At 40.8% G+C, this 26,666-nt stretch overlaps 1 protein-coding gene across 2 annotated transcripts; it reads left to right on the top strand.

Moving 5' to 3' along the window:
• Positions 1-26,371, top strand: LOC148013814 (polygalacturonate 4-alpha-galacturonosyltransferase-like). 2 transcript variants are annotated; one of them, XM_087668262.1, is made up of 11 exons: positions 1-515; positions 1,077-1,259; positions 1,371-1,393; positions 1,486-1,545; positions 1,627-1,755; positions 1,853-2,024; positions 2,109-2,176; positions 2,402-2,739; positions 24,381-24,738; positions 24,823-25,410; positions 25,497-26,371. In XM_087668262.1, the coding sequence occupies exons 2-11, from the start codon at positions 1,112-1,114 to the stop codon at positions 25,767-25,769; spliced, it is 2,157 nt and encodes a 718-aa protein (XP_087524388.1). In that variant the 5' UTR covers positions 1-515; positions 1,077-1,111; the 3' UTR covers positions 25,770-26,371. The 2 variants fall into 2 exon arrangements, with proteins under 2 accessions (XP_087524388.1, XP_087524387.1); XM_087668261.1 differs by having other exon boundaries at positions 2-515; positions 1,058-1,259.
• Positions 26,372-26,666: the final 295 nt, after the last annotated feature.

The following is a 26,666-nucleotide window of genomic DNA, read 5'->3' on the forward strand; positions in this document are numbered from 1 at the left end:
TTCTGCCTGCTTCTTCTTCTTCTTCGTCGCATGCGTGCAAAAGATCATCAGAAATGTCCCGGTGATTTTATGGCAAGGTTATTGTATAAAACCCTTCTTCTTCTTCTGCCCTTTCTGCTAGCGAAAATCAGAAGAAATGCGTGCTTGCGATGTTGTCACGAAGAAAGCTTTAACCCTGGCCTCGATGACGGTGACAATAGCACATGACGCGCATGGCTTCTCTTTCTCCCTCTAATAGGATAATGACAAAAGAGACCTCTTCGTTTTGTGAGGTTTGAGGAGTAACAGCGGCCTCGATGCCAGCAGCGGCCGCAGAAGACTTTCGCCGTCATGTTCTGTGGTTCCTTGTGATCGCACAGAAGCTTGAGGTGTAACAGCGGCCTCGATGCCAGCAAACGGCCGAAGAAGACTTCCCCCGTCCTCTCTGCGGCTCCTTGCGATCGCAGAAGCTTGTCCGTTTTGCATGCGTGCGGTTCTTCCCAGTTTCGGCTTCGAAAGCAGACTTGTTATCACAGGTGCGCAGCCCGAGCCAATGGCAATGGCTGACAATGCGGGGATTAAACTAGACAGCCTTTTTAAGGCTTATTGTTATTTTGCAATGGGAGCTTGTATTATTCGTGTTTGGTCTCTACTTGTTCCACTGTACACGGAGTCATATTTTGACTTCGAGAAGTACAACAGTTCTCCGGTTGCTCTGGCACTGGAGAGAGAGAGAGAGAGAGAGAGAGAGAGAGAGAGAGAGAGAGAGAGAGAGAGAGAGAGAGAGAGAGAGAGAGAGAGAGAGAGAGAGAGAGAGAGAGAGAGAGAGAGAGAGAGAGAGAGAGAGAGAGAGAGAGAGAGAGAGAGAGAGAGAGAGAGAGAGAGAGAGAGAGAGAGAGAGAGAGAGAGAGAGAGAGAGAGAGAGAGAGAGAGGGAGGGAGGGAGGGAGGGAGGGAGGGAGGGAGGGAGGGAGGGAGGGAGGAGTTTTCCTTAGCAATGTCATTATCTCACAGATTTCGCTCCCTCTGTCAAAACATATTGCTTACAGCTCTCCGAACGTCCTTTAATGTCGTTGCAGAATTTATTTCAATTTCTAGGTAGCGCGCCTTGAGGTTTTCAGGCTTGCAGCAACATGCCTCTCCGAAGACGGGCAAATGTCGGACCATCCTCGCGCTCCAAGTGCTTCTCATCATATCGTCTCATCATCATCAGCTTGCTCTTCATCTCTATAGTTACTTCCTTAGTGTTCTTCTCGATTCAGAGTGGAAAGTCCACCTCCGGTAATGAGTGAGCAAACGCTTCCTCCATTTTCCGTTTCTCTTTGTTAAAAAGAGAAGAATTCTTCGGTCCAGCATCCTGACGCTGTCTTGCTAACTACTTTTTCTTCACAGGTGATAGCGGCTTTGGGGGTTTGGTAAGGTTTCATTTCCAGTTCAGCTCCACAGTTTCTTTGGCAGCATTAGTTTTGACTAGATTAGCCTGAGTCATACCTGCTATGTTTCACAGGAGAGGGAGAACAGAAGACTCAAATCTCTCCTAAATATAGAGGATGTATTTCCCAAAGAGGTACATTATCGCCAACAGTTCCGTAGATTGCAAAGTCTCAAATTAAAAATCAATTGAACAACTATTTATAATATTTGGCAGGTAATTGATGAGATACTATCAAATACAGATGATTCTGGCCCCTTGAGCTTGAACACAGTCAGCAGAAAAGATCTGTCCTCCTCCTGGGTAGTTGAAAACCCTGTGGAAGAGAGTTTGACCTCTTTCAAGGTATTTGAAATAGCTAGCATATTACATGTCCTTTTCCAGAAGTTTTTTCTGTACACTCTGTTCACACCAACTTTCTTGATCATCATCAATGCATCAGGCACAGCACTCTGGTCAAATTGTTAGTCGATTGGGATCTCTGCCCAATGCAATAGCAGATGAGCAGCAGGACAACTCGATGAATGCAGAGGTTGATGCATTGGATGATACAGAGGCAGATTTAGACACAGATGTAGATACAGATACTGCAGACCAGCAAGAGAGCTTGTCAGGTGAATACAGTAAACTAACTTGGTGTCCTTACTATTGGTGTTGGGACTTTGATGGAAATTTTAATAGTCCTATAATTTTCACAGAAGTTGCACTGGAAGATCCAGAAAGTGGTTCAAGTGAGAAGCTCTCACCTGCTCAGAATGCAAGGCGGGTGAGTAGACCATTAGTTTTGTTGGTGTATTCTAACTGTCCTGATTCTTGAAATGGTAATATGCTCAAAGCAGTTATTTCTGTTTTTCATGCAAGATGCCAGAATGCTTAAAGTTCATTTGCAGTCATAACATACAACCAAACATGCTGGAATCAGATCGTATAAATTTGTAGTTATAATTGAGACAATGGTCGCTGAAGAGCAGCTTTGTTGATTATTCTGCAGCAAATGAGAATCGTTAGAAGAACCAAGAGGCTAACAGAGCTCATCCAACAGAACAATTCAGCAACAACAAAGTTAGAGAAGGTGGCCATTGCTCGGGCAAGAGATGCTGTTGGTGGTAATAATGTTCTTAACAAGTATAGTATCTGGAGACGTGACAATGATGAAAACTCTGATTCATTGGTGAGACTGATGCGGGATCAATTGATCATGGCTAGAGTCTATGCTAGCTTTGCACAGTCGCACAAGAAGCCACAGATTTTACGAGATCTGAAGCTACGAATAAGAGAGTCTCAGAGGGCTCTTGGTGAAGCCAATGTAGATTCTGATCTCCCACGCAGGTCTGCTTGGTTTGTCATTTCTCGCATTGTTAAGATTATGGCCACATGAGGTTATGTTCGTTAAAGATCTTAGATAATAGACTCTGTATTTGTGCTTTTTTAAAATTGGTATTTAGTTCTGTTTCAGCTTAAACTACATCCTAAAGGATAAGGAAATCCAGGCTGTCCAAGTAACCCAGGCTGAGATGCCAGAACCATTTCTCATGTTAGCAGTACATGCTGTACATCATCTCATGGTTGTGAGCGCTATCAGTGAGTCTATGGAGCTTTGACTTTATTGTCCGTTTGTGGTTGGTTTGGTTACTTTGTCCATTGTCATCGGTTGTATTGTGGCTGGACACTTTTAAGTATGCCCTGACATTTTAGGTTGCACTTGGGGTTTTTTATAGATAGGATCCTAGTGCGCTCTGTTTTTTGCCTTTTTTGGGTCTGTCCATCTCTCTCAGCAGCACCCTCACTCGTGTTATCTTGCACTCCTGGCTTCCTTGTGGCTGGCATTTTGTATCTTGTATCTGAATCCCAGTGATTAACTCTTCAGTGCGACATTGCTCATCCTCCTGCTGTCAGGCCGTGTTCTGTCATCACTGATTGGTCCTGCTACCTCCATGACTGCTGCTGCTCCTGCTTGGTGTCATGTCATTATCAAGCCTGTCAGGCTGCTGTTGCTGCCCAAAAATGCAGCTATTGCAGCCTTATCACATTGCGCCAGCCATCGTTGACTGCCGCCGTCATCATCATGATTCACATTGCTGTTATTGCATTAAATGCAGCTTTTCACTGCTGGCATCTGCTTTCACCGCCCATCTAGGTCTGCTCTAGCCTGCCATGCATCCCTCTTCATCAGGAAACACAGCTGTCACAGACTGCCTCTTCAGCCAAAATACAAATATCTCCTGTATCATTGGCATCCAGCCTTGCAATTTGTGCTCCTTGTTTAAGTGCTGGCTGTCTGCTCTCTTTCAGGATCTGTATGCGTGGCGAAATGCTTGGTCTTGCTGTTTGTGGTGTCATCCAAGCCTGCCTTTGGCACCACATAGCTTGGAGCTGAGTCCCATAAGGCATGTGTGCTCTTCATGGTCCTTTGCAATTGAGCTGTTCCTTTTGGTGTGGCTTCCTTTGTAGTTGACCTCTATTCTACCACAATTGCCTCACTTATGCATTTCATGTGTATTTACTCATTCCTATCATCATTTAATTTGTCTGAGCATTCATTTGTTATTTGAGGAGTTAGTGTACTTGATGAGCATACTTGTTCTCACATGGTATTAGAGCTATCGTAAGCATTTGGATTCACCTCTTACCCTTGGATAGTGATATGCATAGTGCTGATATTTGGGAGGTTTGAATTGATGTGGTTTGAAATATGATTTGTCTAATACTAACATGTGCTCCGTAAATCATTTGGAACAATTGGTTGCTTATCATGTAGATGAAGCATGCTTGATCGTGATGGCATTCTTTGACTTGTTATCTTGAAGTAAAAAAAATGGAAACTTTAGTGTATGGCAAATAAACCTGCATAACATGCATTAGGCCTAAATATAGTATCTACCTTTGCTTCCAAATTAGTATTTGTTGCAAGTTTGTTTGAAAGTATTGTTTGCAAAAATTCACCTTCGAGGGAATTGTCCACATTTGACCTGTTTATCTGATGGTGGGACAATTCGAGCATCTTGAAATTGAGGTTGGGCTGATGTCATTTGCAACATGAAACAAAAAGAAGTCCCAAACTCTAAAAAAGATGGAGGTTTGCAAACTGCATGGCTGGCCATATCCATGCATGTCACAATCATTGTTGGGATTGGTATACACAATTACAATGTGTGAGAATGCAGTAGGATTTGAAGAGAAAACACACAATGTAAGAACAACCACAACACAATTGACAAATGAAATGAGAGTGAAAGGAATGAAGTCAACGAATGAACCAAGTATGAGAGATATGATGCAATGAATGGTCAAGGAGTCGAGAGATGCATAAGAGGGGCATTGTCTCTTGACGAGGTAGGTTGAGGGATGGTGGAGGACTGTATCAAACGTCGATGGACCTTGAATGGAGGGCAGACGATTGAACTTGATATTGAAGAACGCTAATAGTTGTGGGCAATATGGAATTATGTTGTGCACCAAATAATGTGGCATGGTTGTGACAACAAGATGACCACAGAAACATAGGAGCGGCATATGTTGCATTTGATGATATGATAGCTTTGACTAGATGTAGAATTGTTGCAACAATGTAATGGATTGTTCTATTTGTCCTATATAATCACAAAGGCTATGGTTATCTTCCTCTATGCATCCTTGGTTTTGATGGCTTATAAATGCTTTCTTTACGGTTTTTGAGACAATTATATTGTGCACATGTTAGATCAAATTAAGATGTGAGTTACAATGACAGGCTAAACCAGTTTGGGCAGTGGGGGACATTGGTAGAAGTTGTGAAGGGCAAATGCTAGTGGATATATGAGTGAGATCTTGGCTAGAGAGATTGAATATCCCCTCGAGAATGATTTTTGTTGGTTGTGGAGGGTAGGTTGGAGATTACGATTGAGCATTGATTTGGAGTAGATAATAGAGAAAATACCTACTTGAAATCTCATCTTTGGACTAGAACTGTTGCTTTAGGGATTTTGTTGATCTTGTATTTGTAATTAGCAAGAATTAGGGTTTGCATAGTTGCCTTGGGATACTCTCATGCACTTTTCAACTTTGAAATGAAGGTTGCTGCTGTAAATTTAGTCTATGGATAGTAGATTGGAAGATATTTGGTGGTCTACAATTGGGCTGAATTGCAAGCAACAAGAGGAGACTCAATTTGGCTCATCAAGCATCCAAATAAAGGGGAAAGTTAAGTATAAGGGTTGTTGTTTTAGAGGTTAGCATGTTGTGAAGAGAAAAGGAAAAGGGATTGGAATGACCCCAAATACTACTTGCCTTGCTGCAGACTAGTGGAGAGCCATCACAAAGACATAAAACCAAAATCCAATGATGCCACCTCTTCTCCCTTCTCCAATCGTGAAACATCAAGGGTTTGTCATAGGGATATGTATTTTTAATGCTTACCAACTTCTCAACCTTTGGCTGAATTTTAGCAGACATATCCTTAGGCACATCACCACACAATAAGCTCATGTGAAAAGCCATACAAATGCTCTTTGCCTTTCATCTTTTTCAACCTAGCCTTTCCAAAATACAATAATACCCAATTACCCTCTATAAACTCTAATGCACATCCATGGCAATCATTTGCTCTTTTCTATTTCTCTTGTGACCTATGAAATGCTTGTTTGACCTTTTGATAGGCAACATCCATAATTTTCGCATACATGTTAGCCGCAAAATCCTTGTCCTTTGTATGTAAGATCGATGGAACTTATGAAGAAACTGCTAGGGTTTGCACTAAGAAAACACAATGTACAACCACGATACAAAAACAAAAGCACAGATGGTGACATACAAAACTCAAACCCTAAACGCAAAACACAAAAATGCAAAAACACAAACACAAACAAAGAGAGAACTTTGAAGTGAATGAATCAATGCAGTAAATGAATATAAGAGTGTGCGGTGAGGGACGGATCCAGAGTGCTGTAACCACTAGTCCGAGTGTCTTGAAGGGTGTAGAAGACCAAAACATAGATCACCAAAAGCAGTAGGATGGTTGGCGCCAGCATTGGAGATGCACAAGGATGGCGGTGATGGCTGAAACTACCAAGCGCAGTAAAAGAGGTGTCGAGTGGGACTGGTGATGGTTGTTTGGGGCTAAATGCAGCAATGCAAGAAGCGCCAAGTAACATGCGGCAACAGAAGACCAATCACCAAGGGCTAGAACAACAGATGTAGTGGTGGCAGCAGTTACAAAGACTAGACAGCCACATGGAGGAAGGCTAATGGCGAAGATCTTCACGTGAACACAAAAAACCTACATAGAAGGAATGAAGATTGAATAGGGGCAGCCTCTTTATTTATAGATGTGGATGGACTCTCCCAAATTAGGGTTTCATAGAAATTCTCTCGCACTGCACACCAATTTTGCATTTTTCATTAAATAAGCATGTTTTGGGATTGTTTAAGAGGCTAATCAGCATGGAATGCATTTTTTAGCTCAATATCCTCTCTCACACCCAAATTAGGGCTAAAAATAAGATCGACCCAAGGTGTCTCATCCCAAAGCAGCCAAGGCATTTGACAAAGGGTGCACGGTGGTTCCCCGGTGGCCTAACAAGTCTACATAGGCAATGGATATCTTGTCAAGAGAGTCCAAGTAGCCACCCCAAAGAGGACATGGCATTGGATAAAGGGTGCTCGCCAACTGCCCAGTGACCTACCAAGTCTTGCAAGGGTGGATGAAACCACAATAAACCATGTGGGTTTTCTTTTTTATTTTAAATATAAAGATGTTTGGAGAGAGAGTAATTGTACAATATGAGAGAACGAGAAGGGATGATTAGGATCAACCTATCATAAAGCAAACAAGCTACATATCCACTTGAGGGTGTGGATGACGAGGGAAGGGGTGATGAAGGAGTCGCAACTTATTGAATACTATGTCCAAATGTTTTTTGTCTCCTCATTCTTTGAATGCATTATAATGTCATCAAAGAATGTATCCATAAAAGCTCTATGTGGTCTAAATATTTTGTCCATCTTCAATTAAGTGTAGTGGAAGCATTTGTAAGTCCAAATGGATAACAAGAAACTCAAACTCTAAAAGACGTTGTAAAAGCTATCTTTTGCACATCCTCTTGTCTCATGCATATCTAATGATACCCACTTTTCAAATCATTACGGCCTAAAATACCCGAAATCTACAATCTATCTATAATATCATCGATCTTAGGATTCAGATATCAATTGTTGATCATAATCTTATTTAATGCACAACAGTCAATGCACATTTATCATGAATCATCCTTCTTTTGCATTAAAAGTACTAACAAACAATAAGGAGATGAGCTAGGTTATAATAGCCCCTTTTCTAACAACTCATTAACTTGGCTCATAATATTCTCTTATATTGGGTTGCACTCACTCTATGGTGGCTTATTAGGAGGGCTACTCCCAAGGATCAAGTTTATACCATGATCTTCTAGTCTTTCAAGCAATAGTTGCTCCGAAAGTGATTGAGAAAAGAATCGACATACATTTTCAGAAATAAAATACAATCCTTACCCAACTTAGATGCATTCTCAACATTTTCATTATCATGCTTATCCTTAGCAAAGACCAAGTGTACTGAAAGAGGATTTATTATTATTATAAAGATGGCAAAAGCTGTTACAACAAGGACAAATTTTTCTTTCAATTTTACGTCCAATGTATGGACCTTGCCATTATGATGAAGAGTTACAACTTTGTCATGGATATCAACTATTGCATGCATGCGATGGCACCAAGGCATTCCAAGTAACACATCACATCCTTGCAATGGTGCTATGTAGAACTCTTCGTTATCCACATAACTTTGAATATGTAAGCAAGGTTTTCCAATGATTGGAGTGGCAGGCTTTACATACCCCTTGCATGTTGTACCAATCACCTCCATGGGACCCATCTCATTCTCTCTAAACAAGTAGCCATATCTATAGAGATAAAATCTGGATATGTACCAAGCTTGAAAAAGATTGGTACAGATTGATATCTAATCTTATCCCACACTCTGCTAAGTTGTGTGGTATCATCATTAGACTGAAATCCCACCATATCAAGGACAAGTATGTTCACTTGTAAAGGGTGCAGGCATGGTGGCTCTTTATTCCCAAAAACCTCCCACCTAAAGGTAGCATGCTTGAAGGTAGAAGAAAGAATCAACTAAGTCTAAGTGTTGTACAAAGCTGAAAACACCTATACCTATCCAACTACCATCATCTGGCGGCAATGAGCAAACTGCTCTATTCGAAGACCCTTCATGAGAAGGTCTGCAAGGTTATCATATGTATCTACTTTAACAAGCTCAATGCTCTCGCTATCAAGTACATCCTTGATAAAATGATACTTCACCTGTATGTGCTTTGTCTTTGCATGAAAGACAAGATTCTGTGCTAGTATGATAGTACTCTGACTATCACAACGGAGGACAGGAACCTCTGTAATGCCACGCTCTCCCAACAGACGTGAAAGCCACAAAGCCTCGTTGCATGCCTCAGTGGCAGTCACATACTCTACCTTTGTAGTAGACAATGCGACACACTTCTGTAGCCTAGATATCCAAGAGTCTGATCCCCCTATAGAGATGAATACATACATTGAAGTGCACTTCATGCAGTCAGAACGACTAGCATAGTCTGCATCCATAAAGTCAACGGTAGATGCCTTCTGCTTTCCAAAGTAGATTCACAAATTCTTTATGCCTTTCTAGTATCTTATGATACCCTTCATTGCTTTTCAATGCTTTTTGCTAGGATGTGCCATGTGTCTGCTCTAAAACTAGACTTGCTCCTTGGGTAGGGTGGTAAATAATTTGATTAAGCACTATTTACAATTTACAACAATTAACAAATTCATAAGATTGAAATGCATATTTTACCATATAATCTTGGACATTGGATACCTTGTTGGCTCCAAAACTAGTGCCCCTTTCGGTATTTATTTAACTTAATTGAAGAAAAAGTTGATGTACAATGGGATTCTTCCAATCCCTTTCGGTATTCCAACTCCCCTTACTGTCCAAAATGACCAGTAAGTCTTCAATTTGATTTGCCCCTTGATTCGGGTAGTCAATTGACTTTCACCTGCTTTGATGGAGATGGAAAATGCCCCAAATTCATTGATTTGCTGGTCCCTTCACACTTGAATTTGACTAAAAACAGCTTCAGCCTTGTTGAATCCAAGTCTTGGAGCTTCCAATTTTTGGCACGCTTCCTGAGGTTACTGCTAAACCCTAATTTTTGATATACAGATTAGGGTTTAAAGCGGAGAAATCTGAAATTTCTCAGCCTCTGGTGATCTCAATGCTGTAATATTTGGAGCAAGGCTATAGAAAGACTGGGCGATGAGAGAGAATGCTAAGGAGAGAGAAAATTCAGACTTTCTTCATGAAGAACCAAAGAAAATCTGTCATTTATTGTTTTTGCCCTATCTCAACAACTTGTAGATGCAAAGAATTGAAGAAAGTCAATCATTTACTACTGCTACCCTATCTCAACAGTTGTCATCTGCTGTCATCTGCTGTCGTTTGGTCTTCTCCTACCCTAGGCTGCCTCAGAAGATCCTCCAATGGCTGCAAATCAGACCAATAGCATCTCCTCCCTCTCTCTTGCAGGTTGAATACACTAAAATGCCTTTCTCCAGCCTCTAAAGATATTTTTCAGTTTTGATGAGCATTTTTGACAAGTGGTAGCCTTCCCAATTGGTTTTTTCAGTATTATCCATAATTATATATTAATTTTCAGTCTTTAAATATTAAAAATTAATCTAATAATTATTTTGATGCCTTGAAAATAATCTAATTGGCCAATAATTAAATTGGCTAGGCAACTTCCATTCTCGAGTGTCTTTGTGTCATCTTTGACTACTAGATTGGCGTTAGGTACTATTAAACGTCACTTCTCCAGTGTCACCAACTGACACTTATGGGAAAATGAATGACCTAGGCCAACAATTGGCACGAGATACCACTAAGTGCCTGTTCGGCATAACTTATAGTAACTTTTGCCTTTGACATCTCGTGATTTCCTTGGGTTTCACACGTGCAACATTTACTTAACCATGTGATTAAAAATCAATCCACATGTTAAGTGAGGTTTCAAAATACATGTCCTCATGACACTTACTAACCACTCCCATTGCAAATGCTATGTCAGGACGTGTAGCAACCATAGCATACATCAAGCTACCAACTACTAAAGCATATGGGATCTTGGCCATTTCAGCCTTTTCATCATCAAATGTAGGGCTGTCCTCTGCACTGATTTTCACATATGGAGGCAATGGTATACTAATCGCTCTTTCCCCCCCCCCCCATATTGAAACATTGCAAAATCTTGGAGGCATACTCATGCTACGACAGATAGAAAAGACCCTTTGATCTATCTCTAAGTATACGCATCCCCAAGAATATGATTTGCCTCACCAAGTTCCTTCATGTCAAAACTATTGTGTAGGCTTTGTTTCAAGGTGTCCAAAGCATGAACATCCCTGCCTGTAATCAACATGTCATCCACATACAAAACGAAGAGAATAAGGCTGTCATCCGCTGCCTTCCTAGTGCATAAGCAATGATCCACGTGACTCCTATTGAACCCTTGAGACTACATGAATGTATCAAACTTATGATACCATTCTAGCGGTGCTTGTTTAAGTCCATACGAACTCTTATTGAGTTTACATACCATCTTATCTTTCCCCTTTGCAACAAAACCCTCAGGTTGCTGCATATAGATGTCCTCATGCAGATCACCATGTAAGAAAGCAATTTTTATATCCATTTGTATGAGTTCCATATACTCAAATGCAGCCAAACCCAAGATGGTATGCAAAGTACTATAGGAGAGAAGATTTAATCAAAATCAATCCCATGTTCCTACTTGTACCCCTTTGCAACAAACTGTACTTTGTACTTTGGCAAGGAACCAAAAGTGACATTCATCTTATAAGCCCATTTGCATGATAGTACTTTCTGCCCTTTAGTCAAATGCACCACATCCCAAGTGTCATTCTTTGCTAAATATACCATCTTTGACAACATCGCCTTATGACATTTCTTGCTGTCTTGTTTGTCCGTTGCTTCCTTGAAGCATGACGAACAGTTCACCATAGTCTGTCACCATGACATAATCAACAGCATATTGAGCGCTAGAAATAAACCTATCCGACTGTTCTGATATTTGGGTCGACCTACGGACCGAAGGTTCAAGGTTTGCAGAGTGTTGGGCTTACAAATTTGCATTAACAGCTTGCTGTCCAAAAATTTCAGCATGTTGTCTGCCAATTTCAGCTATCCTAAGTGCATGTTTTCCTCTTGAGATTAGTATATTATGGGCAACTCCTTGCCGATCATTTTCAGCATCATTCCATGTATTTTTAGGGTCATTTACCATAGGTATTTGCTGCTCTTCAATCGCCTCCTCGGTGTAAACGCCCTTTACGCGTTCTCTCGTGTATATATTACTTCACACATGTGAACCCACCCTAACGGGTGTAAGTGTACCGTACCCCAAGTATAAATACATTCTTTTATTCTTTATGGTACACACCTATCAAATGACTCACTCTCACACTATCACTGTCAAACACTGTTCAGCTCTGAGTCATTGAACTCCTTGATTATTGTGCCTGCTCTCAGCTCTCTTTCTCGATCTGCTTCCGTTTCGACTTTGCAAACTGGTATCAAAGCCAATGGTTCACACAAGGAGGCAATCGGTTTGTCAAGCCGTTGAGGAGTAGATGAGGAGGTATCAGGCGATTGACTGGTCGGGTGCAGCTAACGTGCCAGGCATCAACAGTTGGGTGCAGGCGTAACGGGCGTCAGACGCGGATTGATGACTGACAGGACTGGAGGCGACTTTGCGCGACGGGACTGGAGGTGTGCAACATGACGGAAGGCTTGCATGTGATGGGGAATGGGTGTCGGGCTGCATGGACGATGGGCAACAAGTCAATGGCCCATTTTCTTGTTTTTTACTTCATCTTATTTTCCCCTTTCTACCGGGTGTTCACACATACAAGCACAGAGTGCAAATCTATGCAAATCTGTTTCTTAAAATTTGGGGCTTTTCCCAAATTTGGTGCTTGACACATATTGCAGTGACCTTTGGACCATAAATTGCAGACATTGAGTGCATAGGCCTCAGAAATTTTGGGGATCCTCAAATGCAAGTGAAATTTTTGCTTGGTTGAGCTAATTTCTTGGAAATTGTGCACTCTTGGACCCAGAAATTTGGGGCTTTTGCAGAAATTGTGAAATTTCTGCAACATTAGCCCGCACTTGATGCTCGGGAAGATGTATTTATGCAATTGGAGTAGACTCACTGCAGAAAATTTGGGGCTTTTCACATTGGTGATGTAATTTTGAGTCGTTTTGAGATTGGACAATGAAATTTGCAGCAGATTCACTGTTGAGTGGGAGTCTTTAGAGTTTTGGATACTTCAAATGTTGAGCTTGGTACATGTATTACTGAATACTCATTGTGCAGTGAAACAATGGTAAATGCAGCATTTGGGTCATTGCATTTGGGAATTTTGGTGATGTACTATTGAAGTGGGAGCTATCCTTAATGCAAATGTATTAGATTTGGTTCGTGCATATGCTGTAATCAGTACTTGAGACTGAAATTTGCAGTTAAACATCTGCTTCTTGGACACCTTGGAAGTACAAGAGTGTGTACTTGGTGTTACAATTCAGAAACCTTCCTATTGGCTGAAAGCATTCAGTCATTTTTTGCAGTTGTGTATTGTTGAAGATGGCTGGCAGTGCATATACATATGACATAGAATCTCTTTGAGATTTGTAAATTTGACGGAAATGGTTTTGATCTTTGGAAAGATCGTATGCAGGGTGTACTCTTTTTTAAGGATTGTGATGATGTTTCAGAAGAACATAAGCCTGTTGCTTTGTCAGATGAGGATTGGGCTAAAATGAATAAAAAGGCCATTACTTACATTAAAATGGCCATCCTAGATGATATCTTGGTTGATATAAAGGGGCTTGATGCTGCCTATGTAGTTTGGGAGAAACTCAAGGCTACTTATGAGAATACAACTCTTGTCAATCAGATACATCTCATGCGGAAGTTGGTCAACTTGAAGCTTGACGAGTCCAAATTTGTCTGCATTTGAATGCTTTCACTTGTATTTTGAGTCAGTTACAGGATGTAGGTTTGCCAGCTTTTGATCTGAAATTGAGGGCTGTCTTTTTCCTCTTGACCTTGCCCGATTCATGGGAAGCATTGGTTGTGTCATTGAGCAACAACCCCAACTTGACATTTGATGGTGTGCGTGGTTCTATTTTGAATGAAGAGATTAAACGCAAGGCAAGTGGGAAAAACTATGGATCAACCTACAATGTAAGAGGAAGAATTGGAAAAAGGTATAATGTTGCAAATAAAAACAAAAATCGCAGCAAAAGCAAGGAAAAACAACAAGATGTAACTTGTTATCAATGTGGTCACAAAGGGCATAAAAAGCCCGATTGTAGGTACTTTTAAAAGGAATAAGAACGTAAGAAGCATGCTAATGCAAAAGGCAAACAGAATGACAAGGACGGCAGCTTTACCCCTAAAGGGATAGAAAAGCCAAATGTGGTATCTAGTGTTGTTATTGAGAAAATAGAAGATGATTAAGATGCTGATTTGTTGGTTGCATTTTCAGATCCGCTTGCTATGACATTGGAGGACATGTATATTACTAAAACAATGTGATAGATACTTTGTTGTCAGCTTATGATGGTTTGTCACAATCGTGGATTGTTGACAGTGGTGCTTCTTTTCATGCAACTCCATCTTTGGAGTGGTTTTTCTACTTACGTAGAAGGTAATCTTGGAAAAGTCTACCTTGGTAACAATCATGCATGTGATATTGAAGGAATGGGCACCATACACCTGTCTCTAGAAAATGGTTAGGAATTGATTCTTCATGATGTTAGGTATGTTCCTGGCATCAAGAAGAGCTTGCTTTCTGTTGGATAGCTAGACAACAAAGGTTACTTCACTACTTTTGGTGGTGGTACATGGAAATCCCGAAAGGATCTATGCTAGTCACTAGAGGTGTTAAAAAGGAAACTCTGTATTATCTCTACTCCAAGGCACTTTTTGGAAAGTTTGTTGCAGTTGCTGAAGTATAGTCACACATGGAGTTATGGCACAAGCGTCATGGACATATGAGCCAAAAGGGTTTACAGGCACTCTCTTCACTTGGAAGAGTTGATGTGAAAAGCTCAAAGCTTGACTTTTGTGATAGCTGTGTTCTTGGTAAACATGTAAAGAGTCCATACTCTCATGGAGCCTCTAGGAAGGCATGTATCTTGGATTTAGTCCATTTTGATGTTTGCACCATGCCAATAAAAATTCAGTGGTTTTCGTTATTTTGTGTCTTTTATTGATGACCTTTAGTAGAAAAGTGAGGCATTGGATGCTTTAAAAAGGTTTTTATGCATTGGTTAATACTCAAAAAGGCTTAAAGTTAAAATGCATAAGAATAGATAATGGGGGAGAGTATGTATCTAAAGAATTCAATGAGTTTTGTGATGACAATGGGATTAAATGAGAGCTTATAGCTCCTTACAATCCATCATTTAATGGTGTGGTTGAGCAAATGAATCGCACGTTATGTGAGAAGATTTGGTGCATGTTGTCCACAGTTAATCTCTCGCAATCGTTTTGAGGAGATTTGGTTTGGCAAACCTACTTCATATGACCACTTAAGAGTCTTTGGCTGCGAATGCTATGTACATTTATCTGTTGATAGCTGAACCAAACTTGACATGAAATTTCAGAGGCATCTTCATGGGTTATGGAGATGAAGGTGAAGATGCCTCTATGAGAAAAAGCTGCTACGCAGTCGGGATGTGGTATTCAATGAGTCAAAGCTGTTGAAAAATGTCATATCTAATGACTCAGACAAAAAGAAAGTTAAATTTCAGCATGATTAGTACTTGAGCAGCCATCATCCTTTGAAAATTCAGCTCCTTTTGATGTTGATTATGACAATTAGTGTATCATTATTGAGCCAGATGAAAATGGGCAGCAAGGGGACATCGAACATCAGCTTGGGCACCAAAAACAGAATGCTGAAAATGAATTACAGCAGCCTGAAATTGCATTACAGCAATTTGAACATGCAGTTCAACAGCCAAACAATGAGGTCATTGACATTCCCTTGGATGTGGATCCTTTACGTGATAACATAGATCATTGGGTAAGAAGGTCTACATGTGTCAAAAGACCTATAGAAAGATTTGATCCTTCTTTGGACTGCGTTTTGCTCATAGATGAAGGTGAGCCTCTTACGTATAAAGAGGCCTTATCATGAGAGTTAAAGAAAAAGTGGGAGCTAGCCATGTAGGAAGAAATAAAGTCATTGTATCAGAATGATACTTGGGATTTGGTTACATTGCCCAAGAATAGAAAAGCCATTCCTAACAAATGGATCTATAAAATCAAATGTGTGGATGGTAAACCCAAATACAAAGCCAGACTCATGGTTAAGGACTGTACACAAAAGAAAGGCATTGATTTTCAGGAAGTGTTTTCTCTTGTTGTCAAAATGATCACTCCTCGAGTGTTATTTGCCATTGTAGCATCTATGGATCTTGAACTTAATCAGATGGATGTTAGAACTGCATTTCTGCATGATGATCTGGAAGAAGAGTTGTATATGAAACAACCCGAAGGCTTTGTTATACATGGAAAGGAGCATTTGGTATGATGCATTGAAAAGGCATCTGAATTTAGCATTTTCTATGAAGGATTTGGGTGCAGTTGAATATATTTTGGGCATGCGTATAACATGAGATAGAGAGCAACAACTCTTATTTCTCTCACAAGAAAAGTATATCATCAAAGTACTTTATTGTTTTTCTATGGCTGATGCTAAGCCTCTTGGTGTACCTTTTTCACCCTATCGTAAGCTTAGCAAAGCAGATTGCCCAAAAGATGATAAGGCAACCAGTACTATGAAGGGTGTTTCTTATGCTTCAGCTTGTGGTTCACTCATGAATGCTATGGTTGCCACTAGACTTGACATTGCTTATGCAGTGGGAGTTGTAAGCACGTTCATGTCAAATCTTTGCAAAGCACATTGGGAAGCAATGAAATGTATCTTACGATACCTTAAGGTCACAAAAAAAATGTATTTGCTACGGCAAGGGTACGTTGGATCTGCGGGTATTGTGATGCAGACATGGCAGGTGACTTGGATACTCGCATTAGCATGTATATCTTTACCTTGATGGGTGGTGTGATTTCTTGGTGCTCCAGATTGCAAAAAATAGTAGCACTCTCTACCACTGAGGTTGATTATATTTCAGCCACTGAAGTCTCAAAAGAAGCAGTTTGGCTTGGTTGTTTGGTCAAGGATTTTGGGTTGCCCACCAAAACACATGTACTTAGATATGATAGCTAGAGCGCTGTATGCCTGGCTAAGAATGCCATGTTTCATGTACGTACCAAACGTATTGGTGTTCGGTATAATTTTATGAGACAAGTTCTGGATGATGGTCTAGTCACCCTGACTAAGATCAAATCACAGGATAATCCTGTAGATGTTCTCACTAAAAGTCTTGTAAAGGCTCAACATGAGCATTGTATTAGAGTTGTGGGAGTTGGTTAAAGGTTCGCTTAGGATCTTTAAGTGGGAGGTTGTCGGTTGTAAAGGGCCTTTACGTGCTCTTCCGTGTATATATTACTTCACACATGTGAACTCACCCTAATGGATGTAACTGTACCGTACCTTAAGTATAAATGCATTCTTTTATTCTTTGTGTTATTGGTATACACCTATCCGATGACTCACTCTCACACTATCATTGTCAAACACTGTTTAGCTTTGAGTCATTGAACTCCTCGATTATTGCGCATGCTCTTAGTTCTCTTTCTCAATTTGCTTCCGCTTCGACTTTGCACGGGCATTCTTTGCTATCCTACAGGTATCTTTTCCCAGAATACAATCCTTCTAACCTCCTTTCTCTCTCTTTTTGGGTTGTTTATGCATGCGGTCTTTCCGGAAGATTAAATCATTGCTGCATATAACTTTTTTTTTTCGAGACCCCATAATCTATACCCCATTTCACCCTCATTATCATATCCTAGAAAAATGTATTTACAAGACTTTGGCTCAAGTTTGCTGTGTTCTTCCTTGTGAATGTGCACAAATGTCTCACAACTAAACACTCAAATGAGCATACAAAGGTGCTTGCTCGACAACACTTTCTGAGGGACTCCCGTGGCCCCCCTCTTGGCCGCCCCTCTTTATCCCTTTACTATCGCAAAAGTCTTGAAAGACTTTAGACACATATTCCCCACCATTGTCAGAGCAAAGACATTTTAATGTTTTACTGGTCATATTTTCAACAAATGCCAATAATTTCTTGAATTTATCCAAGTCTTTATCTTTACGACGAATAGAATACACCCATACTTTGCATGTAACATCATCAACAAAAGTGATAACATACCTTCCCCCTAAAGACAATCCTAGCATTTGACATACATTTGAATGTATCAACTCTAAGGGAGAAGATTTTAATAAGAGTGACTTTTTATGTGATGTTTGAGCATGTTTACCACAGACACAATGATCACAATGGTCAAAATCAACATACCTTAAATATAGCAAATAACCCAAACGAGAAAACACTTTCATTCGAGTTTGACTCATGTGTCCCAACCGACCATGCCACAAAGAAACTCTTGGCTGCTCGGTTATGGCGACTACATGGTCACACACACTAGATACATGCAATGGATATAGAGTATCACTCTTAGAGCCTGTAGCAATGATTCTAGATCGCTTACATATCTTTCATTTATCATCCCCAAAAGTAGTGTGATAGCCTTCGTTGTCTACTTGCCCTGTGCTTATCAAGCTTTTCTTGAGCTGGGATACATGCCTCACATGATGCAAGGTGAACACAACTACATATTGCCAATCCTTGGAATATCACATGCATAGTTGTCCCCCAAATGGACAACACCATGTTTGCCGCCACTGTAGTCAAAGAACCACTCACGGTGTGGTGTTACATGGAATGAAGCACCTGATTCTAGAATCCAAGCGTGCATGACATCATCAGAATCTGCAATCAGAGACTATGTACTAAAAGAAGAAGCAAAGAGAACATTACCGCCACTGTTACTCTCACGCCTGACTACATTGACTTTCTCTATCTTGACATTGCTCTTCTTTACAGATTAGCTATCATTTTTCTCATCCTTGCTATCCTCTATCTTGGGATTGCTCTTCTTTACAGGTTGGCTATCTTTTTCTCATCCTTGCTATCATTAGTCTTTTTACCCTTACCCTTGCATGATATCATCAGAATCTGCAATCAAAGACTATGTACTAAAAGAAGAAGCAAAGAGAACATTACCGCCACTGTTACTCTCACGCCTGACTACATTGACTTTCTCTATCTTGACATTGCTCTTCTTTACAGATTAGCTATCATTTTTCTCATCCTTGCTATCCTCTATCTTGGCATTGCTCTTCTTTACAGGTTGGCTATCTTTTTCTCATCCTTGCTATCATTAGTCTTTTTACCCTTACCCTTGCATGATATCATCAGAATCTGCAATCAGAGACTATGTACTAAAAGAAGAAGCAAAGAGAACATTACCGCCACTGTTACTCTCACGCCTGACTACATTGACTTTCTCTATCTTGACATTGCTCTTCTTTACAGATTAGCTATCATTTTTCTCATCCTTGCTATTCTCTATCTTGGCATTGCTCTTCTTTACAGGTTGGCTATCTTTTTCTCATCCTTGCTATCATTAGTCTTTTTACCCTTACCCTTCTCTTTCTTCCACTTGTAGCAATCACGCTTAAAGTGTCATGTTCACTTGTAAAGGGTGCAAGCACAATGGCTCTTTATTCCCAACAACCTATGAGTTTTTGGGCTTCTTTTCCTTGGGATCTCCCTTATTTTCAGCTTTTTCAGCTTATTGCATATTGGGATAGTCCCTTACAATGTGCCCTACTATTCACATACAAAACATTTATTCGTAGCCATTAATTCTTTGCATTGTGCCACCTATTTCTAAGTCCTTCCTTATTGTCTCTATTTCTTCTCAACCTTATTGCTTTGTATACCTCACCACATGCCCCTCCTATTCGCATACAAAGCATCGATTTGTAGCCATTAATTCTTTACATTGTGCCACCAATTTCCAAGTCCGCCCTTGTTGTTTTTGCTTTTTCTCAACCCTATCACTTTGGGTACCTTCAGATTGTTAGAGATTGTCATGACTTGAACCATTGTATGATGACATGCTTGTTGAAACACACTCAGGTGATCACAATTTCAGCAAGAATGCAACTTCTCTTGCTTAAACTTTTTCAACTTATTGCCTCTTGGGACAATCCCTTGCCATGTGCCCCTCTTGTTCACATTATTTGCAGCCATTAATTCTTTGCATTGTGCCACCAACTTCCAAATCCTTCCTTTTTAAACCACTACATGATTACATGCTTGTTGTAATGCACTTGGCTCATCACAATGTCGGCAAGAATACAACTTCTCTAGCTTGCACACACGTGTTTTGGGTCCATCAAAAGCTAAGATAAAGCTTCAATCTCGAATACAATTGCTATCAAGAATGACAAGTACTTTATAAAATCAATTTGCCCCTTCATTGTACCGCAATACAGACACAATTAGATCTTCAATCTCTTGCATGCAAGCCACAATGAATTGAGAATGGGCTACTGATCGAACCAGTTGCAATTTCTTGCCTTCAACTACTACATTGAGTATGAGATCTTTAGTAATTGTGCACAAATTCCTAAGTGGCTATTGGAAAGCCTAATTTTTGCTGTAAATTAGGGTTTTAGCAACAATTTCTTCAAATTGCCTTCAACTCAAAGTTGGCAAGGGCTGAGAATTGTGGAGGAAATAATCAGAGATGAGAGAGAAAGTTGTTAAGAGGGAAATTTCAAGTTTCAATTGCCAAAAAGCACCTAAACCAGTTGTCATGACCTATGATAGCCGATTTGCTGTCGCCTGCTAACCTAGAAACCCTTGATTGTTGTCATTTGCCCCAAAATGGAGTTGCATGCTGTAACCATGTCCTAGGAGTTGTGGCTAGTTGTGCAAACCTCTCTGGCTATACCTATGGCAAAAACACTCAATGATTATATAATGCAAGCCATCCAATGTGATAATAGATTGTTTGAGAGGAAGTAAGAAAAATGAGAAGAATAAGGGCCTTGCCAATGGAACCCAGTTCCAATCAGAGACCCAATCTGAGTCTAAAACCAAGCCCATGTATTAGAATGCATCACATCTCTCCCACCTCTTGCAGGAGTGGATATATTGGTGGTATTCACCTTCAACGTCTGTAGTTGCTCTGTAATTACATTCATAAGCTCTTTCTTGATACTTGCCACTGAATTGGATAGGTAGTCCTTCAAATTTTTACCTCCTGAGGTACTTGTAGTAGGGTTTTTGGAAGCTTACGTTATTTTTGCATACATTGGTTGGGTTGATCCAGAGGGTCTTCTATTTTGGTTCTGATTTAGAATTCCTGTTGAGACTTGGGATTGTTGATTCCAATTGGTAGGGTTCCACTGTTGTTGAGTCACCATTGGAGGAATTGTTTGAGGCCACTGTTGTTGTGGTTGAACTATCATTTGAGGCATTGTCGACTGCCCTGAATGTACCTTGTTAGAGGCCCATAATCACTTCTAGATTTCAAGTCACCCTTTAACAAGGTAGAGATGGCATCTAAGTTCACTGGTGAGATTCTCCAAGTATCCATCTCTATTTGGACTGCTTCTGATCTATTGCCCAAGAATATCATGCCATTACCCCAATCCTCTATTACTCTGGCATTTCTTGTCTAGGGCCTACCTAGCAGGATATCATAATCCACTCCTTTCATAACTATGAAGTTCAACGAAAATTGGATTTTCACTATCTTTAGAGGCCAATCCTTAAGGACTCTAATGGATCTAACCTTCATCCCATCTACTAAGGTGACATTGAACCTTGCAATTTCCATTGGTGGATTTTCCCAAGCTGCAGCACTGAGTAACTAAGTACACTAACCCTTGCTCCCATGTCCACTATCCCCACTATAAATGCACTCAAACTCTTGGCGCGTACTATAACAACATGTGTACATATGCACATACACATTCTCTCTCTCTCTCTCTCTCTCACACACACACACGCACACACACACACACACACACACACACACACAATGGTTGGAATGACTTGGAGGGAGGCCCTAAATAGTCCTTCCTCAATATGCATGTGTGATTTTGACAAGTAGCAACCTCTTTTGCCACTTGGTAGCCCTCTAATTGTAATTCGAGCATTAATTTACTTATTTTCAAAAATGTAATCCTAATTCTAAAAATTAACTAATTATTCATTTGACCCCTATCGAAGAATTGGAAGCTAGCCATGTGCAAACCTCCATAGGACATTGAATTGCCCCAAGCATTGGTTTGTCTTCGACTAGCATTACTTAATTAATTAATGCCTAGTCCCCCAATGTGACCACTGGATATTCAATGGCCCAATTAATGGCCTAGACTCAAATGACACCAAGCACCCATAAGTACCTATCCAACATAACTTTATGCAACTTTTGCCAATGTAACCCATTGAATACTAGGAGATGGAGGTGTGTAATGGGGGTAGGGCTAAAAGGAAGGATAGGAGGGTGGAGTGGAGTACACTCGAGAAAAAATCCTAGAGTGGCCACCATGCAAACAAGAAGTATGCATAGTTGATCCAAGTGGAGATAAGGGTTGGGCATGGTAATTGCTTGTGGAGCCCAAGGTTGGAGGGATAGGGACATAGGGAGCAAAGGATGGAAATCCCTGTGTGTAGAAGTGACCCAAGAGATGTGGGACAAGAGTGCATAAGCAGAGGATGGATATCCTTGTGTTTGAAAGGTTGTGTAGGGGGTTTGCGAGCGTTTGGGGGTAGTAAGGGGGATTTCCATCTCAACTTTCCCAGAGTGGAAGGATATGGTAAAGTGGGTGTGTGTGGAAGGTACATTGTTAAAGGGTGGCATTCCCCCTAACGATGCATCAAGAGTGGAATGATTGGATGGTAGGTCGATGGTAGGATGGAGAAAGAGAGAGTGTTGGGAGCAGAGATGAAAGATCCAATCCCTAGTGTGCTTTGAGTAGAAGTGGAGTGTAATCCAAGATTTTGAAATGAAGATGTGAGTAGATTTGACTGTGGAGAAGATAGTGGTGGGATGGGAGGGAGTTAAAAGTGTGGTTTACGCGCTTAAATGAAACAGATTGTAGAGATATACTTGATGAAGGGTGTCTATTTCGAGAGTCTCCTCTATTAAAGTTAACATATTGGAAACTGTTCGGAACTTGCACTCCAAAAGGAGAGACCAAAGAGGATTTGATTCACACAACTCGAAAGGGTTATACAAACTTGACACAAGGCTTAACTATGAAGGAGATGGATCACCAAATGCGTTGAATGTTGTGGTCCCTCCAAGATGAGAGAGATAGCCAGTCTTACCAATCAGTCCAGACAGAGTAGTAGTACTTGTTGGAGGAGTGTAAACCTAACTGTATGTGATGTGCAAATACTTCTCAAACTATTCATCTGTAAGATGTCCAAAACGAGAAGAAGAATATGGTAAAGGTGAAGGTGTGTCTACTTTCTCCTCAAGACCATTTTACCTTCTCAAAGTCTCCAATGATGGAGAATGTTGATAGGGCATCATAGGATCCCTAGAAGAAGGTGCTTGAGACATTATGAGTCAGAATTGAGTCTTGTGTGAGTCTCGCACAAAGACTAGCCTCCACAATCACCGCAGGATACTCTTTAGAAGAGCATTAACTTTGATACCATATGAAGATATGCTAGGGTTTGCACTAAGAAAACACATTATGTATGACCAAGATTGAAACACAAAGAGTCAGACATAGAGCAAAAGTCAAACCCTAAACGCAAAATGCAAAGCGGAGAATGCAAAACACAAAAACTCGAAACTCAAACATAGAGACAAACATAGAGAGAAGAAACTCTGAAGTGAATGAATGTAAGAGTATGAAGATATGCTAGGGTTTGCACTAAGGAAACACATTATGTACGACCAAGACTGAAACACAAAGACTCAGACGTAGAGCAAAAGTCAAAAGCTAAACGTAAAATGCAAAGCGTAGAATGCAAAACGCAAAAACTGGAAACTCAAACATAGAGACAAACACAGAGAGAAGAAACTCTGGAGTGAATGAATGTAAGAGTGCACAGAATGCCCAAGGGCAGAGCAATGTAGTATTGGAGAGTGATGTCCATTGAGGATAAACTCGAAGTGAAGTCACCACTGGTCGGAGATGAGAGAATGCTGAATAATGAAGGCAGTAGGCTGGTCATCTTCTGTCTACCATTGACTACACTGCTGTTGAATATAATCCCTACAGCAAAAGCACTTGTGCACTAGTAACACAATGTGACACAGCACTGCACACTGCACAAGGCCAACAAAATAAAGACACATTTAACAAATATTGTGCAGGACAGACATCCCTAAAACGGCCGTAATGTTGGAAGGTGACTGTTTGTCCAATTGAGTCAACTTGAGGGCATCTTGTGTGTTCTTTCATGATTGAGTTGCACAAACCTACAATGTCCCTCAATCATGTGAGATTAGAATCAAGGCTTCAGGATGTAAAGAATATGTGACAAATGCAGTTATCAGTCGGCAAGAGTAACCTCAGCTGGCAAGAGTAACCTCAGCATCTGCAATGAGTGCAAAGTTTTGCATGCTCTCTGGTCTCGATGTTAAAAGTTGATATGCTGTTTCTTCTTTCCTGAGTCTCTCCCCCTCATCCTGAACTCTGATGTGAAAAGAGTCCCTCTGTGGCAAACTAAATAAATAATGCTCTAAGATTATCCTTGGCTTGAAGTTTTGAGAGCGGCTGTTGAAAACTCGAGGTGAAATTCCGAGTGTTTAGTTTTAGCTCATCCTGTGACTGTCGCATTTCCTTTTTTGCAGTGCATCAGAAAGGGTCAAATCAATGGGATTGGTGTTGTCCAGTGCAAGAAAGCAGTTGTTTGACTGTACAGCAATAACCAAGAAGCTTAGGGCTATGCTGCAGTCAGCTGAGGACCAGGCACGTGTTCTAAGGAAACAAAGCACCTTTTTAAGCCAGCTTGCAGCCAAGACTCTGCCTAAAGGTATACATTGTTTGTCTATGCGGCTTACAGTTGAGTACTACATGCTGCCAGAGGATCAAAGAACATTTGCTGGTCAGGACAAGCTGGAGGATAATGGTCTCTTTCACTATGCATTGTTTTCTGACAATGTGCTTGCAGCTTCTGTGGTAGTAAACTCAACTGTAACAAATGCTAAGGTATTTTTCGAACTGAAAACTTTTAGCAGTGTTGCATTTGTGAACAGTTGCGAGGCAGACCTGTGACATTTGGTTAATCAGCAGGAACCTTGGAGGCACGTGTTTCATGTTGTGACCGACAAGCTAAACTATGCTGCCATGAAGATGTGGTTTTTGGCAAATCCACCTGGCCAAGCCACAATTGAAATTCAAAATATTGACGACTTTTCGTGGTTGAACTCTTCTTACTGTCCTGTCCTGCGCCAGCTTGAGTCTGCCGCTATGAAGGAGTACTATTTCAAAGCAGACAGACCGACAACTTTAGCAGCTGGATCTTCAAACCTGAAATATCGAAACCCGAAGTATCTATCCATGCTCAATCATCTTCGCTTCTATCTGCCAGAAGTGTATCCGAAACTCAATAAGATTCTCTTTCTGGATGATGACATCGTTGTACAGAGGGATTTGACGCCTCTTTGGTCAGTAAACATGATGGGAAAGGTGAACGGTGCAGTGGAGACTTGTGGGCAAAGTTTCCATCGTTTCGACAAATATTTGAACTTTTCGAATCCCCTTATTAGGAGGAACTTTGATCCACATGCTTGTGGTTGGGCGTATGGCATGAACATTTTTGATCTGCACGAGTGGAGAAAGAGGGACATCACGGGTATCTACCATAAGTGGCAAAGGCTGGTAAGTAGTCACGTTTGGGGTGGAATTCGCGTTGCGGGATATCCACCTTTCCTAAATCATTTTCTGATATGTTTGTGTGTCTTCAGAATGAAGATAGGGTCTTGTGGAAGCTCGGAACATTGCCTCCTGGCCTCATCACCTTCTACAACTTGACATTCCCTCTGAGCAAGTCATGGCATGTCTTGGGCTTGGGGTACAATCCAAGCGTAGATCGTGGTGAAATAGAAGGGGCTGCTGTTATTCACTACAATGGCAACATGAAGCCCTGGTTGGAACTAGCTATGCTTAAATATAAGCATTATTGGTCGAGATTTGTGAAGTATGAGCACCAGTTTTTGCAGCAATGCAACATTCAGTAACTGATTCGGGATGGTGTACAGGTTGGAGTTTTTCTCTTCTTGTAAGAAGCATTCTTTTGGCCATGGAACGACATGGCGTCGGACCCTCAAGAAGAAGTGTTCGACCCCATGGAATTCCATATCCGGGGTCTCCAAGGAGGCCTAAAAGCTGTATCTTTAGTTGTCAGTTTGTAGGCATTGCCGTGCAGTTGTACATCTTCACCCACTCCAAGCATTTTTTAATTCGTTTGAGTACTGTATCTTATGCAATGTAATCACCTTCTTGAAAGTGAGGAAAAAACAAAGGTCGCGTGTCTTCATCAAAAGCCAAAATTCATGTTATGGAGGCATATTTTCGCTTGGAAATAGCGGCTTGCAGGGGGAACTTTTGAGAAACTTTATTCGGCCCCTGAGGGTCAGTCAGGTGCTAACACTCTGAGTTAGTGTCAGCTATCGGCCGTTTATGTATGATGGTAACCGTTTGAAACACCCTTGTTTTGTTAAATGGGCAAGCAAGAGAGCCCCTCTTTCCACGATCACATCCATATTGGCCTATTACTGGACATTGCTATAGCAAACTTCTGATCTTTTTACCTTCAATGAAGCATGCATGCAATAATCTGCTTGAAACCTTCCGAGTTCTGGTACTGTCAAATGCTTACAGGATTTAGGGTTCGGGCTTTAATTTGTGCAAAGACTTCGTAGCAAGGTATGATATCGTGTTCTTATCGTCTCAGTCGATCGAAAAAATAGCTCGAAAATATCAGCCAGCAAATCCTCACTTCATAGTTTCGAAGCGCGAGAGAGAGAGAGAGAGAGAGAGAGAGAGGTTTCCAAGTGATGCTAAGAACATGCACATGCAAAAGTGCACACGTGCACATCCACATGGAAACATCTCTTTTCTTCATACATACGTGT

The sequence above is a fragment of the Lygodium microphyllum genome, chromosome 26 (genome assembly GCF_053477565.2).
Source record: "Lygodium microphyllum isolate KBCC chromosome 26, Lygodium_microphyllum_v1.1.10, whole genome shotgun sequence".
Classification (NCBI taxonomy): Eukaryota; Viridiplantae; Streptophyta; class Polypodiopsida; order Schizaeales; family Lygodiaceae; genus Lygodium; species Lygodium microphyllum.

Bases quoted from the DNA above. Each gene is read 5' to 3' on its own strand.
- LOC148013814 (XM_087668262.1), top strand. From the start codon at position 1,112: ATGCCTCTCCGAAGACGGGCAAATGTCGGACCATCCTCGCGCTCCAAG. The intron at 2,025-2,108 runs GTGAATACAGTA...TAATTTTCACAG, and splicing joins CCAGCAAGAGAGCTTGTCAG to AAGTTGCACTGGAAGATCCA. The intron at 25,411-25,496 runs GTAAGTAGTCAC...GTGTGTCTTCAG, and splicing joins ACCATAAGTGGCAAAGGCTG to AATGAAGATAGGGTCTTGTG.